The 20472-nt window shown below is 33.5% G+C and overlaps 3 protein-coding genes across 4 annotated transcripts in view; all 3 read left to right on the top strand.

The window, feature by feature from the left end:
- Positions 1-19749, top strand: part of LOC109855409 (modular serine protease-like) — a 24986-nt gene extending 5237 nt beyond the window's left edge. The window contains exons 10-12 of the mRNA XM_020429637.1: positions 18312-18595; positions 18670-19006; positions 19099-19749. Coding sequence (XP_020285226.1) covers positions 18312-18595; positions 18670-19006; positions 19099-19343 — 866 coding nt within the window. The 3' untranslated portion in view covers positions 19344-19749. The remainder of the gene's footprint in view (positions 1-18311; positions 18596-18669; positions 19007-19098) is intronic.
- Positions 698-1695, top strand: LOC109855430 (prostasin-like). The gene is made up of 2 exons (XM_020429678.1): positions 698-1096; positions 1189-1695. Exons 1-2 carry the CDS (start codon positions 709-711, stop codon positions 1431-1433), a joined length of 633 nt encoding a protein of 210 aa, XP_020285267.1. The 5' UTR covers positions 698-708; the 3' UTR covers positions 1434-1695.
- LOC109855427 (modular serine protease-like) lies at positions 6063-10536 on the top strand. 2 transcript variants are annotated; one of them, XM_020429673.1, is made up of 7 exons: positions 6063-6137; positions 6994-7033; positions 7136-7534; positions 7630-8072; positions 8215-8427; positions 9329-9612; positions 9685-10536. In XM_020429673.1, the coding sequence occupies exons 1-7, from the start codon at positions 6101-6103 to the stop codon at positions 10024-10026; spliced, it is 1758 nt and encodes a 585-aa protein (XP_020285262.1). In that variant the 5' UTR covers positions 6063-6100; the 3' UTR covers positions 10027-10536. The 2 variants fall into 2 exon arrangements, with proteins under 2 accessions (XP_020285262.1, XP_020285261.1); XM_020429672.1 differs by having other exon boundaries at positions 6066-6137; positions 6991-7033.
- Positions 19750-20472: the final 723 nt, after the last annotated feature.

Genomic DNA, 20472 nt, shown 5'->3' with positions numbered 1-20472 from the left:
CTCATGTATTTGTCAACAGAGTTGTTGCGTTTTTTCTTTCTGTGTGCTAACAATTTTGGCGGTGTTTCCGTATTGTAGCATTTCTGCAAACAATTTCTGTTACCAAGGTCTGCGCCGAAATTGTCAAAAACAGAAATTGTTTGCTGGGTATGTTTATCTACATTTACATATACAAAGTTGGTATACAGCATCAAGCAAAGTATAATTGAAGTGTAATAGAAGTTGTTCACCTTCATTGTGACATACTCAAAAGCGATCGTTCGTATTCTTCAATTGCAGAATTATTTACGATATGATGCGAGATAGTTACGATTACTACTGTGAATTATTTTTAATGTTTGACGCTTTTTTCTTATTTTATTGGATCAAGACAAAGTCTCGAATGAAAATGTTTGTTACAGCGTGCGGCACGCTTCCTGCCAAAAATATTTCGTCTTTCTTGAACGGTTACCGGTCTAATATCGCGGATTTTCCATGGCACGCTTCGTTGTACCGCGGTGAATCGAAGACATATATTTGCGGAGCATCCATCATCAAAGAGAATCTTTTAATAACAGCTGCCCATTGTGTGTACAGTGAGCGAGATAAACGACCAATTGATCCTACCAAGATTCACATAATGACAGGAAATATTTACAGACATTTCGACTTGTCTCACAACGAAACCATCGTTCAGAAAAGACAGGTTTTATAATGTACACGTAACATATGCGTATCTATACGCGCTCGGTTCTAAATAGTCAAATGGTTTTTTTGCAGGTTTCCAATATTTACTTTACGTGCAATTACATAGATTCGAGAGGAAGTGTCGGAGCGGAGATCGCGATATTACAGGTTGACAGACCGTTCGAAAAGTCGGCGTATCTAATTCCTATATGCATCGATTTGTTTAATGCCTTGCCCGTACTGAAACAAAACAGTACAATAAAGTTGCCGGCATTTGATAGGCCGTCCGCAACTAGTACCTCCAGCGGGATGTTGCAGGCGCTGGAGGTGTCGTATAGTTCTATCGATCAATGCACATCTGCGGCGCAAAGTGCTGACATAGAACAGTATCTTCGTTCACATGACAAGTTCTGTGCGAGATACACGAACGGTCAGTGAAAACATAAAACAGAGAAAAGTTAGGACTGATATTGTATGGATAGTGTAACCATTGTATAAATACAACTTGTACAAATATTTCAGGTTCCTTCGTGTGTGACGGTGACAGCGGTAATGGGGTAGTTGTTTTTAGTGATGGTTTGTGGTATCTTCGGGGTGTTGTTACTTCCTCACTAGGCTTGATAAAAGAAGTAGCGGTCATTCGCTGCAACCACAATATGTTTACCATATTTACACAAATATCTAGCCATGTTTCGTTTATACATGATATATTATCAAAATTAGAAAGAAAACAGCAACCTACGTGCTCAACTGGAGATTTTACATGATAAAGAATACAAAAAAAAAAGTATTTTTAAGTTGCTAACAAAATATACTAGTGGTTTTCGAATGTGAAAATGAAATGTTAATTTTGTGCTATATTTGTACTGCTGTTAGGTATTGGAAGTGACTGTACGCTTAAATGTGAAAGTGAAATGTCGTTAAATGGAATATCTAAAACTACTTAAAAGCAATAAGTTTTTACTTATGTAACGAAGATTAAGAGTAGTTTCACATTTCTGACAGAGCACTTCTTCACTTTAATATGAAAGTAATTATTAACTGTATAGTATTTTTAATAAAACAATAAATTTTTAATGAACAATATTTTACTATATATAAAACCTAGCTTACTAATATGAGTAATAAATACAGTACAATAGTAAATATTAGTCACTTAATTATAACATCAATTATCTCAATGACTGTGATAAAAGTGTCCAACAATTTTGAGTATATTCATATATATGCTTTATTTTTGCTAGCATTTTTGCAACATTGCCATATAAAACAAACTCTGCATCATATTTGATGTCTTTCTGCTAACGAAATTTGTAACAAGCATTTGGCAAAATATGTTTTGACAGATTTGGTTATCTGGGTTGCTACTAAAAATTTATTCAAGCTTGGTGACAAAACATAAAAGCAACTTGGTTGCAAAAACCAAATAACGATGTGACGTGTTGCGCAGATCTTGCTTCATAGTTGGCGTCAATTTGGTCTCAGACCAAACTATGTTTCAATACAGGGTTGGGACAGTTACTTCTAAAAAGTAACGCGTTACCGTTACTCGTTATGCATTGAAAAAAGTAACTCGTTACCGTTACTCGTTACCGATTGTAAAAAGTAACGCATTACCGTTTCTTAGAAGTAACGAGTATAGAATCGTTACGTTCCGTTACTAAAACTTGATTCCATAAAAGATCATTTGACTTTTTTTTACATGTAGAATAACAGTAGAAAAAAATGAATTTTATTAATAAATTTAAACTTGTATAAAGCATATTTATAGTTTTATAATTTTAAAAATACATAAAGATATATATTTTTAACATTAAAATATATTAAAAAATTTTAGATACATTTGAGAATTTCATTTTATCATAAATGTAAACTTAACAATAAAACTTAACAATAAAAACAATGAAATATGACATATGTGATATAAATAATCTTAGTACTTATTAATAAGACAGAAAAGAGAGTAGGCACAAATGTTAAATACAAATAATTTTTAAGTAAATTTTAGATAATTTATACAAGTGTAATAACACACATTTAGGATAAAAATGACCATTTTCGGAGTTTTAATTGAAATGAACAGATGTCTTTCTTTCCTCAGAATAAGATATATGTGTATGTCCTGTAAATGAATAATGTAAAGGTAGATAAGATTTTTATTTAGAGACACCCTTTTAAAGATATTTTATCACGAAAAAGTTCTTAAAGATATCTCTTTTGAAAGATATTTTTAAAAATACAGTTTGTTTATTTTTAATAAAAGTTGATGTTTCATCATATCATCATATAAACGACTTCTTTGTGGTGTTAGTACTAATCCTCCGATGCCGAATAATCGTTCAACGGCTGCACTACTGAGAACCAGGGTTGGGTTATTCGAGCATTATCTATAGTTTTTTACATTTTACAGTTTTTTACGGTAAAATACGTAAAAAACGTATAAAATACGTATAAAACGTATAATATTTATCGAAGTATACTATTATGTTTGTAGAAATGCAAATTACATTTGTCAACAAAGTTTTTAAGCTTGTTGATTGGCCTAGAATAGAAAAGTACTAGAAATTCAAAAATTTTTTTATCCTGTAAGGGCCATTACACATAAAATTCCTTGATAATTTGGATGACAAAAGTTTTCTGCCAATGCAATTGGAGTGATTATTTTATTATTACTAGCCTTAATTCGATAAGTGAGGTTGTTGTTTAATGTTTCTAAAGTCAACCAATCTTCAACAATATCTGCAAATGTTGTACATGAATTTTCACATTTCTCTATAATTGAACGTATTGATCCATACAAGTCCAAAGAATCGTGTAATTCTTGCTCGAATGTTTTGTCGAAAAGTATACTGACAACAGTTCTTTTCAATTTATATACGTTTTCGCCGACAATTTGTCTCATAGCTGCAAAATTTTTTTTACAAGATGCATACATATCATGCAAATTATCACAAGAGGTAGTATTCGATAATATAATTGTTGCTGTATCACGTTTCAATAAATCTTCTTTCAAATCTAAGAATTCAACAANCAGATAACGAACTTTATCTACAAAATTTTCATTTAATAATACTTTTTTTAATGATAATGCAAAGAATAAGTTGCAATTTAAAAACCACAAATTATTTTGTTCACTAGTTTTTAGTGTATGNTAATCTTGATCTGTGATTACAGAATAAATCATGACAGAGTATTTAGTTTTAATTATATGTAGTGCTTCATTAATTATTTCTTCTAAATTGCACAAGATATCCCATCTCCTTAAATAGAAGGTCTTTCCTTGGATAACTTTAACAAAAGTTACAATTTGCTTGCAGTTTTGAAATGATGTTTCTTTAACCATCAAAATTCTATCACAATTGACTAACGTAGTCAATAAAATTGCTGTTTTCCGCTTAAAAACTGCAAGTTGATTGGCTATACATTTTTCGAACCAAAATCTCGGACCGATTTCTAGCAACATGGATCATGGATGTTGGACTTAAANATTTANTATACACATGNTGTAGAGATGGCGCCACACGAAGTATAATATGTATAAAATTAAGCGATGTATTATACTGTACAATACCAAGTATAATACAATGTAAAATACCTCACGTATAATACGTGCCCAACCGTGCTGAGAACTTCCCAGTAGTAATTACTCATTTTTCAGTATAAGTATTGATTACATAAAATTAAACAATTTTCTATTGTGATTACTGTTAATCAAGAAACAGTAAAAATAATTTGTTAAAATTACTCATTATTTAAATAACCAAAAAGTTTGTATTTTGATTACTGATTAGTACAGTAATTAAATAACTTTTCTTTTTGAGTATTGGTTAATCAAGCAATAAATTAATTTTTTATTTCGATTACTGATTAATCAAAAAATATTTTTTTCTGATAAACAATTAATTAAATAATTAAGTAATATTAATTTATTCTTAGTTTTTTGCCGATCCCTGCTGGGAAATGCAATATTATATTCGATAAAGAGTTGTTTAAGTTTTGGATAATCTTGTAACGCTTCAACAATTAATGTTTTGGATTTAAAAAATCTATGCAACTCTTCTTGTGTAGATTCATCTCGTGTTGTTTGTTGACGGAAAACAACAAAGATATCGTTTTCATCGGAATTTAGATCACTCTTTGGAGAATTTTTGTTTGATTGAATCCCAACACGTTTTCTAAATAGCTTTCTGCAAGTTTCCGTTTTTCTCCTGTTATCCAATTCAATTTGAATTTTGGATGTAAGCAACTATTAATTCCTTTTTCTCAAACGTAACATCAAATCTAAAGTTAAATATCAAATCATGAAAAACTAAATTACAATATTACTTTTTAATTATCAAACTGTATGAACAAAATGTATTAAATATTGAAATGTATTAAATACTAATTGAATAAACTCGTGAGATGATGAACCGACATATTTTGATAGATGCGAGCAAAACCACAAAATGTTCGTGTATGTGCTTTTTATTAAATTTCAAGAAAAATTACAGACGAAAAATTTCGATCTCTTTGTTTGAATCTTTATTAATGTACAACAGAAATAATTAAATATTTAATGCTTCACATTGTAAGTGCGCAATCATCTTACAACAATAATTTTTAATTTTAATTAGTTTTGTTTGTACACTGATGAAGATCTAGACAAAGAATCAAACAATCTGTAATTTTTCTTGGAATTCAATGTTATCTGCGATTAGCGTCTGTTTTATGGGCGTCTGTAGACAGGACGTGTTACGCGAAGCTAGAACCGACTTGATAGCCAATCAATATGCTACTTTTCTACAAAAGTATAATGTTGACTGGCATTGCGCATAACGCATTGAAGTGTTTTTCTGCAGGCGCCGTTATGTAAGAAAAATATTGTAAATTTGAAAGTAACGATAAAGTAACGCCTGATTTTGTTACTCGTTACCGAAGAAATGTAACGTTGTTACTGCTTTCGTTACAAATAAAAAAAAGTAACGTCGTTACGGAGTCGTTACCAAAAAAAAAGTAACTGTAACGGTAACGTCGTTACAAGTAACGCATTATTTCCCAACCCTGTTTCAATATGTATCAAGCTTTGCTCGGTTTTTGATAGCAATTTGATGTTACTTTTTGTCGACAAGCTTTGGCAACAAAATCGAAGCCTAATGCGGACACAGTTGATGCCAATTTGCTGAGTAGTTTTGTTTAAAATTGCTGATAATTTGCCAGCAAATTGCGATCAAATTGTTTACTGGGAATATGTACGATTTTCTCTACACACATAACACAAAACACAAACGCGCGCGCGAATACAGATACCATACACACACACACACTAGGTTTATTGGAAAATTCCAGTTACGAAGCGACCGTACAGACCGTTTTTATATAAGTAGTAAGACATATCTAAACGATAAACAGTGAGATATTGATTGACATTGTAACCAGACTGCTTTCCATTATTATGATGAGAAGTGTAACACACATCGCTTTTATTTACGGTATTATACAGTATATCGCAATTGTCAGATATTGCATAATTAATATGGACGAATGTGTGCACCAAATAAGATTCTCTTTATAGTAGAAGTGCAAAACTGTGCAATGGCTTTCTTCAAAAGAATTATTGATTACAAAAGTTTTATTCTCAAAGATTGTTTTACATGATATTTGTTTATCAATACATATGTGGGTGTATAAAAACAAAATGTGAAACTAATAAGTGTTTACTAAGAAAATGAAGTTATTTATCAGTAACGTCAATGATGTGTTAATTCGTGTTTGTTGAACATGAAGTATCTTTAATTTATCTCGGTTAAAAAAAAAGTAGATAAAAAGATCGTAGCATGTAATATATACATGGTTACGAAATAATTATAAAATGTACATCTCGAACTGCTTTTAACTTCTTGTTGTTAGTACACACATAACCGCGCATATTTTTTTCTTTTGAGGAATAACTATCATAGTTTCAAAAACTATAATTTGATTGGACTTGAACTGAAGCAAAGAATTTATCTTGTTTACGTATTAAGTGATACTCAATAAAGTAATATTACACGCATATTACAACGCTCGTATTTTCATGTGCATGCCAAGCTCGTTTTTATATCATTATTATTAAAGATTTCTTTATTGCTTGTTGCTCTTGCGATCAAAATCTGTTATAATTAATAATTTCTTTTATAATCGATTGAGTTTTGTTTGTGATAACGTTGTTTGTGTTCGTCAAATAAAACGTACGCAAACAAAAAAACTACTGTTTCTTTTGTAACATTGACGTAAAAAAATGCAAAACCAACAAAATGATTTGATTTGTATAGTAACCTAAGATAATGCTTGGATTTTTTGCAGCAGTTTGTATTGTTTCTACGTATGCAGAAATTACCAAGTGTGAGTAAGTATTTTTTTTGTTTCGCATGTGTGTATGTGTGTTGCACTATAAATCGCAATACAAAATATGTCAAGTTTCTATTATTACTCTAATTTTACGAAACAGTTTGGAAAGTTTTCGATGCCACAGCGGAGAGTGTATAGCGGGCGATTTGTTGTGCGACGGCAAAGCGAACTGTAAAGATGCGTCCGACGAAACGCAGAGCGAATGTACAAAATCGGACATTTTGTGTCCTTCTTTCGCATTCCGTTGTAACTACGGTGCGTGCATAGACGGAAACTTGATCTGCAACGGTGTTCAAGACTGCATTGACAATAGCGACGAAACGCTTCCTCAATGCAACACTACGGATATCGTCAATGGATCGGACAATCTCTCGCCATGTAAATCCTTTCAGTTCAGATGCGACAACGGACAATGTATTCCCGAAATCGAAGCGTGCGACGGAATCCGGAATTGCGCGGATGGCTCCGACGAAACGCCCGTGTTGTGCAGATCGTTACCGTAAGGATGCAATTTCAATTTATTTTTAGTAAATGTTTGAAATTCAAGTTGAGTTAATAAAAGTAAATGATTTACAACTGACAACTTATTTGCAGGTGTATGGCATTCCGTTGCGCTTATGGCGCTTGTATCGATCGTGATCGACGATGTAACGGAGTGGCCGATTGCGCCGACAGTTCGGATGAAGATCCACAATTGTGCGGATCAATCTGGTCGCAGACGCCTCAACCGTTCCCCACACCAATCACACACCAATCACCACCAACTAGACATCCACCAACTAGACAAACTACGCAATTACCGCTAATATACAGTTCAACAAATTGCATAGCGCCTCCACAACCACAAAACGGACGCTGGATGTTGCATAGGAAACTGTGTTCTGGTAGTGGACAGGNTTGCGTTGTTCCAGAAGGAACAGAACTTCCAACAGCTTCTCAACTTATCTATTCTTGTAATGAAGGATATAAAGTTAACGGTCCTCCCAATATAATCTGTAATTTTGTAGGACATTGGACTACTATACCAGAATGCACAGGTAATGAAATAATAATTTTATTTGTAGTTTTGATGAGTGGAAGAAACACGAAACAAATATTTGAAAGTACAAACTTGCAATCATTTCTGTTGCGATAAAAACTTGATCAAACAATCACACTAAAAAATGTCTTTTGGTGTAGAAATACGCTGCAAAGCTTTGAGCTCAGTGTCCACTGAAGCTACNTGCACGTATAACGGAAAGTGGGCGCCGTGTGAATCTCCAGTTTTACCAGGGACCAGAGCAACGCTGAGATGCAAGAACAGTTATCGGCGAGAAAGCGATCTACAAAGTACATTCGTGATATGTAACGAAGCTGGGAACTGGGATCCAGAACCTTTACAATGTATTGCAGGTTCGATAAAAATAAATAGTTTTGTTACGGTACTAAGCTGTCGATCAAGACCTTTTCAGATACAACTAACGTTACGCTTGTCGAGTGTTCGGTCAACGAAATAGTGGGTACATATACTTAAGATCTTCGCCAGTCGTGTTTATATTGGGCGCCAGCTACGTACACAGGCAAAACTGTGCAACACAGTGTCCACTAGTGTGAGAAAGAGCGTATCAGAGTATTTTACTCATACTAGTGGACACTGTGTTACACAATGTTGCCTGTGTACGTAGCTGGCGCCCAATATAAACACGACTGGCAAAGATCTTAAGTATCCGTAATAGATATAAGAATACTACCATTAAAAACCGAAAAATCTTGAATGTAATCATAAAATATGAAGTACTATATATATATAGCATATTTGTTTACATGTATTTATCTTCCTACTTTGTAATCGAGCTATACGAAAAATGCGGTATCGATTCGGCACTAAGTTGTTATGTACGTATAAATTGAGATAATTCACACAGTTTTTTTATTAGATAAGTAAACATTTTCATTCAGATGCAGAATTAATTTTTTTAATGAGCTATACTGAAATAATAGGAACATGATTTTTTTTTACTTATTTACTCTTTAGCTACGTTTTGTACAAATTTATACGTATGATTTTTTCAGTTTTAAAAAGGTATACAACTTATTTCAAGTAATTTAACATAGAGTATAGTAAAATTTGTGTTCGTACAACGTTTTTTTCAACTATTTGAACTCACTCTTTTCCATTCCGTTTTTCGTAAAGGTACTCGCGATGACGCGCAAAATACTTATGATTGGTATTATGAAATATTTCTACTGTTTGACGGTTTTTCTCCATCTCATTGCAACAAGACAAATTCTCCAATGAAAATATTTGTTGTAGCGTGCGGCAGACAGCCTGCCATCAACACACCGCTTATTGTCGGCGATTTTCAGCCTAATATTACGGATTTTCCATGGCATGCTTCTTTATACCGTGGTTCATCAAAAACGTACTCTTGCGGAGCAACTATCATCAAGGAGAATCTTTTAATAACAGCAGCTCATTGTGTGTACAGTGAGCAGGATAAACGACAAATTAATCCTACCGAGATTAACATAATGGCAGGAAACCGTTACAGAGATTTTGACTTTCCTCACGACGAAACCATCGTTCAAAAGAGAAAGGTTTNTTTAACATGTACATGTAACATGCTAATACGTTCTCAGTTCTAAATGTTCAAATGTTTTTTTTTGCAGGTGAAAAATATTTACATGTGCTTTTACATAGGATCAAGAGGAAATTACGGATCGGACATCGCAATATTAGAGCTTGACAGGCCGTTCGAATTGTCAGCTTATTTGGTTCCTGTATGCATCGATCTGTTCAATGACTTGCCCGTGATAAAGCAAGGCGATANAGGAAAGGTTCCGGGTTTCGGTAGGACATCACCAACTAGTAACTCTAGTGCGATCTTGCAGGCGCTGGAGGTGCCATATGTTTCGATCGACGAGTGCAGGTCTGCGGCGCAAAATGCCGATACGGTACAATATGTTATTCCAAATGACAAGTTTTGTGCGGGTTACACGAACGGTCAGTAAAAACAAAAAAGAGAGTAAAAACATGACTGATATTGTATAACAGTTTTATAAATACGAATTATACAAATATTTCAGGTTCCTCNNCCTGTGACGGTGACAGCGGCAGTGGATTAGTCTTTCCTATAAATGATTTGTGGTATCTTCAAGGTGTTGTTAGCTCTTCTCTCGGTTCTATAGTAGATGGAGTGGTCGTTCGTTGTGACAACAATTTGTATACTATATTTACAAGAGTATCCAGCCACGTTTCGTTTATACACAATGTAATATTAAGTGTAGATAGAAGACAACAACCCATATGCTTAGACAGAGGTTATCATTAATATACATATAATGTATATTACCGAAATATGTTGTTGCAACTCACAAACATTCCACCTTTTTTAACGACTTGTCTTTACGAGATGGCACAGCTACATTTGTGTTGGAAGAAACTAAACCGATAAATAACATTCTTGATTAGTTTATATTAAATATAATCGTATAACAATAAATAAATCTTTTCTGAAGATATTTTTACCATCCATATACAAGTCCTTCAATCGGTGCTCCAAGTTTTCAAATTCTGATTCGTCGCCTGTTGAAAAGGCTTTTTCGCCATCATCCTTCAACAGTTCCGCTAATTCGTTTTCTAATTCAGCATCAGACTCGCTATTGATCAGTGTCTCCGATAAAATCGACTCTCTCTCTTTGTTCTCTAGTAAAACCTATAATTAACGAAAAAGATAGTGTTTCTCTCTTGATGTTATAAGTACATAAAATGCGCAACGTGCAATCTTATTCACCTCATTGATTTCATCCATAACATCTCTGACATCGTTTTCCACTAATTCATCTTTTCCTATTTCCTTCAATACATCAGATCCGGTTTTGTAAGCTGAGAATACAGCTGAATTAGAATGCGCACAAAATTATTAGAAACACAAATGGTGGAAATTTATCTACAAATACATTAGATTATCAAGATCATATGGTGAGAGAAAAGCATTGTTTGGTCTTAAAAATGTGAAATGATATATGACTGTTATATGTGTGTATCTTTCTTTGTATAGTTTATAATCGCAATAAAAGGAAAATTTGGTGACGATTTGACACCCAGTTACTTTTTCAAACATATTGAGATAATTTACATTTTTTTTCTTTGCGTAATTAAAATTTTGCGATACGTACCTCAAAGTACTTCTTTATACTGAAACCTTTACTAACATACTATTGTGAAACAAGAATTATGTATTTATTTTTTATTCAACGTTATATGACTTATAAGTTATATGTATATATATATATGTTTATCTACATTTACATATACAAATTTGGTATACAGCATCATACAAAGTATAATTGAAGTTTAATAGAAGTTGTTCACACTTTTTTTCGACATACTCAAAAGCGTTTGTTCTTATTCCTCAATTGCAGAATTATTGGCGATGTGACGCGCGATAGTTACGATTAATATTGTGAATTATCTCTAATGATTGACGCTTTTTTTTTTATTTCATTGGAACAAGACAAAGTCTCGAAAGAAGATATTTGTTCCAGCATGCGGCAAACTTCCTGCCAAAAGTATTTTGTCTATCTGGAACAGTTATCGGTCTAATATCGCGGATTTTCCATGGCACGCTTCGGTATATCGCGGTGAATCGAAGACATATATTTGTGGAGCATCCATCATTAAAGAGAATCTTTTAATAACAGCAGCCCATTGTGTGTACAGTAAGCTAGAGAAACGACCAATTGATCCTACCAAGATTCACATAATGACAGGAAATCTTTACAGACATTTCGACTTGTCTCACAACGAAACCATCGTTCAAAAAAGACAGGTTTTATAATGTACATGTAACATATGCGTATCTATACGCGCTCAGTTCTAAATAGTCAAATGGTTTTTTTGCAGGTTTCAAATATTTACTTTACATGCAATTACTTAGATTCGAGAGGAAGTGTAGGAGCGGAGATCGCGATATTACAGGTTGACAGACCGTTCGAAAAGTCGGCTTATCTAATTCCTATATGTATCGATTTGGTTCATGCTTTGCCCGTACTGAAACAAAACAGTGCAGTAAAGTTGCCGGCATTTGATAGGCCGTCGGCAACTAGTACCTCCAGCGGGATGTTGCAAACGCTAGAGATGTCGTATGGTTCGATCAATCAATGCATTTCTGCGGCGCAAAATGCTGACACAGGACAGTATATTAGTTCACATGACAAGTTCTGTGCGACATACACAAACGGTCAGTGAAAACAAAAAACAGAAAAGCTACGATTGCTATTGTGTGGCTGGTGTAACCATTGTATAAATATTTCAGGTTCCTTCGTGTGTGACGGTGACAGCGGCAATGGGGTAGTCTTCTTTAGTGATGGTTTTTGGTATCTTCGGGGTGTTGTTACTTCCTCTCTAGGCTTGATAAAAGAAGTAGCGGTCATTCGGTGTAACCACAATATGTTCACCATATTTACGAAAATATCCAGCCATGTTTCGTTTATACACGATATATTATCAAAATTAGAAAGAAAACAGCAACCTACGTGCTCAACATGAAGCTGAAGGTGGCTCGGAGACTTAGCCCGGAACCGCCGAAATGCAGGGACGCAGCGGCCGATTTTAAAAACCCTAATTTTTCCGGAACTCTAACCAACTAAACCTGTTTTTCTTGCGCATGTAGGCATTATTGTAGTCTCGTAACATATTAATTATATATTTAAAAAAAAAATAAATTATTTGAATATTTCTTGTATTATAAACCACAAAAATAAATAGAATATCTATGGTTTCACATATATTATTCGATAAAAACGTTCACGCTTTCTACAAAATGCATATCCACCGTGGTACTGACATTCCAAAGAATATTTGTGCAACTTTTCAGCCAAGTATACATTTGCATTGACGAATAATAAACAAATGTCTATCGTCACTCGAGCGGAATAGCGCTTCTCAAAAAGTTTGAACTTTTTTTTAACATTGAAGGTGTTCGTGCTCCCTAAAACTTACATGTTTACTGCATTTCTACCATTACAAAGAAAATTTGTGCAAATTTTCAGCCACCTGTTCCTTTGCATTGACAAATAATAAACAAATATCTTTCGTCATTCGAGCAAAATAGAGCATCTTAAAAAGTTTGAAAGTCTTTTTACCAACGAAAATGTTCATGCTCCCTGAACATTGACAATCTACTGCGTTTCTACCATTAGTAGCACTATTTGTGCGAAGTTGCAAACGGTTGTTTGCTTGCGTTGACGAATAATAAACAAATGTCAACCGTCACTCGAGCGAAAAAGCGCTTCTTAAAAAGTTTGAACTTCTTTTTAACATCGAAGATGTTCGTGCTCTCTAAAAATTTCATGTTTACTACATTTCTGACATTTGATAAAGAATACAAACAAAAAAAAATTATTTTTAAGTTGCTAACAAAATATACTAATGATTTTTGAATGTGAAAGTGAAATGTTAATTTTGCGCTATATTTGTACTGCTGGTAGGTATTGGAATGACTGTGCGCTTGAATGTAAAAGTGCAATGTCGTTAAATAGAATTCCAAAGATACTTAAAAACAATACTTTTTTACGTATGGTCCGAAGATTAAGACTAGTTCCACATTTCTGACAGAGGCATCACTTTAATATGAAACTAGTTATTAACTGTATAGTATTTTTACTAAAAAAATAGTTTAATATATATAAAACTAAGCTTACTAATATGAGTGCAAATAAATAGTTTAATAGTAAATATAAGTTACTTACTTATAACATCAATTATCTTAATCACTGTGATAAAATTGTCCAACTATTTTGTGCATATGTATGTATATGCTTTTTATAAAAACTTAAGATTTACGATATATAATATATACTTACACAGAACAAAGACTTAAAGAGATAACGTAACATATTTTACGTAATATTTATATTACAAATATGTGGAATTAAAAAACCATTTTTTAAACTTTTATAATTCTTACAGAGATACCATTGGCACATAAATATGCACTTCTGAAAGAAAATTCGATGAAGATATTCACACCTATTGGTAAGTACCTGAAGTTACAAGTGCGTTTCAATTTAAAAAGCAGAAACGTCGTGATCAGAACATCACCGGAGACTACAGATATTGCAAATCTTCACAAAGCGGCAGATTTTGTAAAAGTGTTTGTTTGCAGTTTTGAAGTGCAGGATGCTTTAGCTTTGTAACGTTTAGATGATCTCTGTAAAGCGACATTTGAGATACAACATGTCAGACAACTGCTCAAAGGTGACTATCAGTCTAGAGCAAGTGGAAGAGTAGCGGGCACTGCGGAAGAACCAAATTTACCATTGAGAACGTGACTAAAATTAGAATCGTCATTGCGTACACCACAATCCATTATCTTGGTTCTCTTCAGAATATATAATTGGGCCGAAGAGCAATATGTAATTTAATTGTATGCAGTCCGCCTCTTAAAGGTAATGGACACTTGAGAATCATAGGTAGTAAACTCTCGCAACAATTTTAAAATTTTGCGCGCTTACATATCCATACGTATTTGTAAATTATTTTGTACATATAGTACTATATAATTGTAAGTACACAGGATAATACTTATGAATAGTAAACAGATATTTGCATGTACAATAAATAAATAAATAGTATTCCATTTTTTGCTTTCTCTCACAAGAATGATAATGAAAGTGATGTATATTATTCATAGTTTTACTACCACAACCATAACTTTTGTTTCACCATTCGATGTTGGTATTGTAATATCTATTTTGAGATAATTTAGCGTAACGCCAATCGTGTTCATAATACTTTTGTCTATTGATCTCGACAAGCATAGTGTTACTTTTACTCTAAGAACAATCTACACCGAGAGAGTAGTTTAGGAGTTATAGGAGTTTATCCTATTATTGTTAAGATAAATATTTATTTGTGATCAAACTAGCAACACATCATATAGATTCTGAATCTTAATTCCCAATCTCATTACATATTATGAATGTAGTACTTTTCCGGTCGCTTTTTCGCCGATAACTGTCTTGGCATCTCAGCGTCGCCGTAGTCCTCGGTAGTAAGACTGGGAAAGTACACAACATTCAGTTTTAGTTCTATGTGTACTCTAATACTCTAATAGATACTAATAATAATAAGTTCGAAGTTTTGCAGCGTATTTCGGTATATTAAAGTTTTCAAGTAGATATTTGCGTAAATATTTGAACTAAGAATGTGCGAATATACACACTATTGGCTATATCACCTCATGATGAATTTATTGTATAAGTACATGATTTCAAAAAAGTGTGGATTCAATATGTACGATGTTCTCTACACACATAACACAAACCACAAATTCGCGCGCGCGAATGGAGATAACACACACACCCACTGGGTTCAGTAGGTACTTCCAGTTACGAAGCGACCGTACTGACCGTTTTTATACTGGATAAGTAGTAAGACTTATATCTAAACGATGAACAGTGAGATAATGATTGACATTGTAACCAGACCGTTCTCCATGATTATGATGAGAAGTGTAACACACATCGCTTTTATTTATGGTATTGTACATTAAATCGCAATTGTCAGATATTGCATATTTATATCGACGAATGTGCAACAAATAAGATTCTCTTTATTTTAGAAGTGAAAAAAGTGCAATGGTTTTTCTCAGAAGAAATATTGATTACAAAATTTTTGTTCCCAGAAATTGTTTTCAGTGATATTTCTATTTATCAATACATATGTGCGTATATAAAAACGAAATGTGAAAATAAGAATTGTTTACTAAAAAAATGCACTTATTTTTCAGTAACGCCAGTGGTGTGGTAAAACACGTTTGTTGTTTGTAAATTATCTTTGATTTATCTCGGTTAAAAAAAAGAAGATAAAAAATCGTAGCATGTAATATATTCATGGTTACAAAAAACTTATAAAATGTAAATTTCGAACTGCTTTTAACTTTTTATTGTTCGTACACACATAACCGCGCATATTTTTTTTTTTTTTAAGGAATAAATATCGTAGTTGTAAAATCTATGATTCGATTGGCCTTGAACTGGAGTAAAGAATTTATCTTATTTACGTAGTAGATGATACACAGTAAAGTAATATTAAACCAACAAAATTATTTGATTTGTATAGTAAACTAAGATAATGCTTGGATTTGTTGCAGCAGTTTGTATTGTTTCTACGTATGCAGAAATTACCAAGTGTGAGTAAGTATTTTTTTTGTTTCGCATGTGTGTATGTGTGTTGCACTATAAATCGCAATACAGAATATCTCAAGTTTCTATTATTACTCTAATTGTTTGAAAACAGGTTGGATAAATTTCGATGCCGCAACGGAGAGTGTATAGCGGGCTACTTGTTGTGCGACGGCAAAGTGGACTGTAGAGATGCGTCCGACGAAACGCAGAGCGAATGTAAAAAGTCGGAAAATTTGTGCTCTTCTCTCGCATTTCGTTGTAACTACGGTGCGTGCATAGACGGAAACTTGATCTGCAACGGTGTTAAAGACTGCATTGACAATAGCGACGAAACGCTGCCTCAATGCGACACTACGGATATCGTCAATGGATCGGACAATCTCTCGCCATGTAAATCCTTTCAGTTCAGATGCGACAACGGACAATGTATTCCCGAAATCGAAGCGTGCGACGGAATCCGGAATTGCGCGGATGGCTCCGACGAAACGTCCGTGTGGTGCAGATCGTTATTGTAAGGATGCAATTTCAATTTATTTTTAGGAAATGTTTAAAATTCAAGTTGAGTTAATAAAAGTAAATAATTTACAACTGACAACTTATTTGCAGGTGTGCCGTTGTGGCATTCCGTTGCGCTTATGGCGCTTGTATAGATTCTTATCTACAATGTGACGGAGTGATTAATTGCGCCGACGGGTCGGATGAAGATTCACAAGTGTGCTCAGGAAAATCGATCAGTACGTGGAAGCCCGCACCATCTAAACAACCATCTACGGAAGAAACACGTCCGCAGACAACACGTCCACAAATTGTTTCCCGAGCAACAAGTTGCATAGCACCACCACAGCCACAAAACGGTCGCTGGACGCTGAATAGCAGATTATGTCTGGTTAGACAGAATTGTGATTTTACAGAAGTTATAGATCTTCCAGCAGGTTCTCAGCTTATCTATTCTTGTAACGAAGGATATAAACTTAACGGTTCTGCTGTTGTGAGTTGTACTTTTGAGGGAAATTGGCTGTATATACCAGAATGCAGAGGTATTTTTAGTAGTAGCTTCGAGAAATGAAATATACTCGATAAATATTTTTCAAAGTAGTAACTTCTAATGATTATTGTTACAAGAAAAGAGTGATGACCAAATTACAGTACAAAATGTTTTTTGTATAGAAATACGCTGCAAAGCTTTGAACTCAGTGTCCACTAGAGCTATGTGTGGATATACTACACAGGAAAAATGGGTGCCGTGTGATTCTTCAGTTCTACCGAGGACTAGAGCAATGCTGAAATGCAGAAACAATTATCGGCGAGTAAACGATCGGCGAAGTATATCCGTAATATGTAATGAAACCGGGAAATGGGATCCAGAACCTATACAATGTGTTGCAGGTTCGATCACAATAAATGTATTTTAAGTGTACTAAGCTGCGGATTACGACTGTTTTAGACACATAATAACACTACGCTAGTCGCAATTTCGGATAACAAAATTATTAGAAATAAAATGGTGGAAATTTATCTACAAATTTAGTAGAATATCAAGATCATATAGTGAGAGAAAAACATTGTGTAGTCTTAAAAATGTGAAATGATTTATAAGACTTTTATATGTGTGCATCTTTTTACTTTATATTCGTGATAGAAGAAAAATTTGGTGACGATTCGACACCCAGTTACTTTTCTGTATTAAGATACTTTACATTTCTTTTTCTTTGCGTAATGAAAATTTTGTGATACGTATCTCAAAATAACTTTTTATACTGACAGCTTTACTAAAATAGTATTGTGGAACAAGATTTATGTATTTAATTTTTATTCAACGTTATATGATATAAAAAGTTATATGTATATATGTTTATCTACAAAATTTACATGTACTCAAAGTTGTTATACAACATCAAGCAAAGTATAATTGAAGTGTAATAGAAGTTGTTCACTTTCATTGTGACATACTCAAAAGCGATCGTTCGTATTCTTCAATTGCAGAATTATTTACGATATGATGCGAGATAGTTACGATTAATATTGTGAATTATTTTTAATGTTTGACGCTTTTTTCTTATTTCATTGGATCAAGACAAAGTCTCGAATGAAAATGTTTGTTACAGCGTGCGGCACGCTTCCTGCCAAAAATATCTCGTCTTTCTTGAACGGTTACCGGTCTAATATCGCGGATTTTCCATGGCACGCTTCGTTGTACCGCGGTGAATCGAAGACATATATTTGCGGAGCATCCATCATCAAAGAGAATCTTTTAATAACAGCTGCCCATTGTGTGTACAGTGAGCGGGATAAACGACCAATTGATCCTACCAAGATTCACATAATGACAGGAAATATTTACAGACATTTCGACTTGTCTCACAACGAAACCATCGTTCAAAAAAGACAGGTTTTATAATGTACATGTAACATATGCGTATCTATACGCGCTCGGTTCTAAATAGTCAAATGGTTTTTTTGCAGGTTTCCAATATTTACTTTACGTGCAATTACATAGATTCGAGAGGAAGTGTCGGAGCGGAGATCGCGATATTACAGGTTGACAGACCGTTCGAAAAGTCGGCTTATCTAATTCCTATATGCATCGATTTGTTTAATGCTTTGCCCGTACTGAAACAAAACAGTACAATAAAGTTGCCGGCATTTGATAGACCGTCGGCAACTAGTACTTCCAGCGGGATGTTGCAGGCGCTGGAGATGTCGTATGGTTCGATCGATCAATGCACATCTGCGGCGCAAAATACTGACACAGAACAGTATATTAGTTCACATGACAAGTTCTGTGCGAGATACACGAACGGTCAGTGAAAAAAAAAAACAGAGAAAAGCTACGACTGATATTGTGGTGATAGTGTAACCAGTGTATAAATACAAATTGTACAAATATTTCAGGTTCCTTCGTGTGTGACGGTGACAGCGGTAATGGGGTAGTTGTTTTTAGTGATGGCTTATGGTATCTTCGGGGTGTTGTTACTTCCTCTCTAGGCTTGATACAAGAAGTAGCGGTTATTCGGTGTAACCACAATATGGTTACCATATTTACACAAATATCCAGCCATGTTTCGTTTATACACGATATATTATCAAAATTAGAAAGAAAACAGCAACCTACGTGCTCAAACGGAGATTTTACATGATAAATAATACAAAATAAAAAACATTATTTTTAAGGTGCTAACAAAATATACTAGTGATTTTCGAATGTGAAAGTGAAATGCTAATTTTGTACTATGTTTGTACTGCTGTTAGTGATTGGAAGTGACTGTGTGCTTGGATATGAAAGTGCAATGTTGTTAAATGGAATACCTAAAGATACTTATAAACAATATTTTTTTACGTGTGTAACGATGATTAAGAAGAGCTTCACATTTCTGACAGTGTACTTCGTCACTTTAATATGAAACTAAGTATCAACTGTAAAGTATTTTTAATTAAAAAATAGTGTAATGTATATGAAACGTAGCTTACTAATATGAGTATAAATAAATACAGTACAATAGTAAATATAAGTCACTTAAGTATAACAGCAATTGTCTTAACCAATTGTCTCAATCAATTATCTTAATCTATTTTGTGTATATTTATGTATATGCTTTTTATAGAAACATAAGTGTTACGATATATAATATATAATATATGTATAGTTGCAATATATAATATATGTATAGTTGTAGGAAAGTATTTTCAAAAAAGAAATCACACACACACAATAAAAAAAAAGTTTTAGTTATCGGAATAATTCTATTCAAATATTACCGAAATATTGTTGCAATTTGCAAACATTCAATCTTTTTTTCAATTTCTTTTTTTCAACGACGTGTCTTTACGAGATGGTACAACCACATTTGTGTTTAAAAAAAAGTAAAATGTGTATTAAACAAATTTTAGTAGTGTATTATCAAATGTGATTGTAACAATAAATAATTTCTTCTGAAGATATTTTTACTGTCCATATTCCTCAAAATGGTGCTCCAAGTTTTGAAATTCTGATTCGACGAATGTTGGAAAGAGTTCGCCATCTTTCTTGTAACAGTTCCGTCAATTCGTTTTCTAATTCAACATCAAACTCAGTAGTGATCAGTGTTTCCGCTAAAACTTATTTTCACTCTTTATTTTCTACTAAAACCTAATTAACAAAGAAATGTACATAGTGTTTCTTGTGATGCTGTAATTACTACGGTAGTAAGCACGTGGTGTTTTACCGTGCTCTGTTTATACATATTGTGGTTCTATTCCGTGCTCTATGCATGTGCATCGGTACTGATG

This window comes from Pseudomyrmex gracilis, unplaced genomic scaffold, assembly GCF_002006095.1.
Source record: "Pseudomyrmex gracilis isolate BER0280 unplaced genomic scaffold, ASM200609v1 scaffold_88, whole genome shotgun sequence".
NCBI classification, from domain to species: domain Eukaryota; kingdom Metazoa; phylum Arthropoda; class Insecta; order Hymenoptera; family Formicidae; genus Pseudomyrmex; species Pseudomyrmex gracilis.
This window is presented reverse-complemented; position numbering and strand designations above follow the sequence as displayed.

Coding starts and splice junctions, on each gene's coding strand:
- LOC109855430 (XM_020429678.1), top strand. CDS start 709: ATGCGTATCTATACGCGCTCGGTTCTAAATAGTCAAATGGTTTTTTTG. Junction 1,097..1,188: donor CTGTGCGAGATACACGAACG/GTCAGTGAAAAC, acceptor CAAATATTTCAG/GTTCCTTCGTGTGTGACGGT.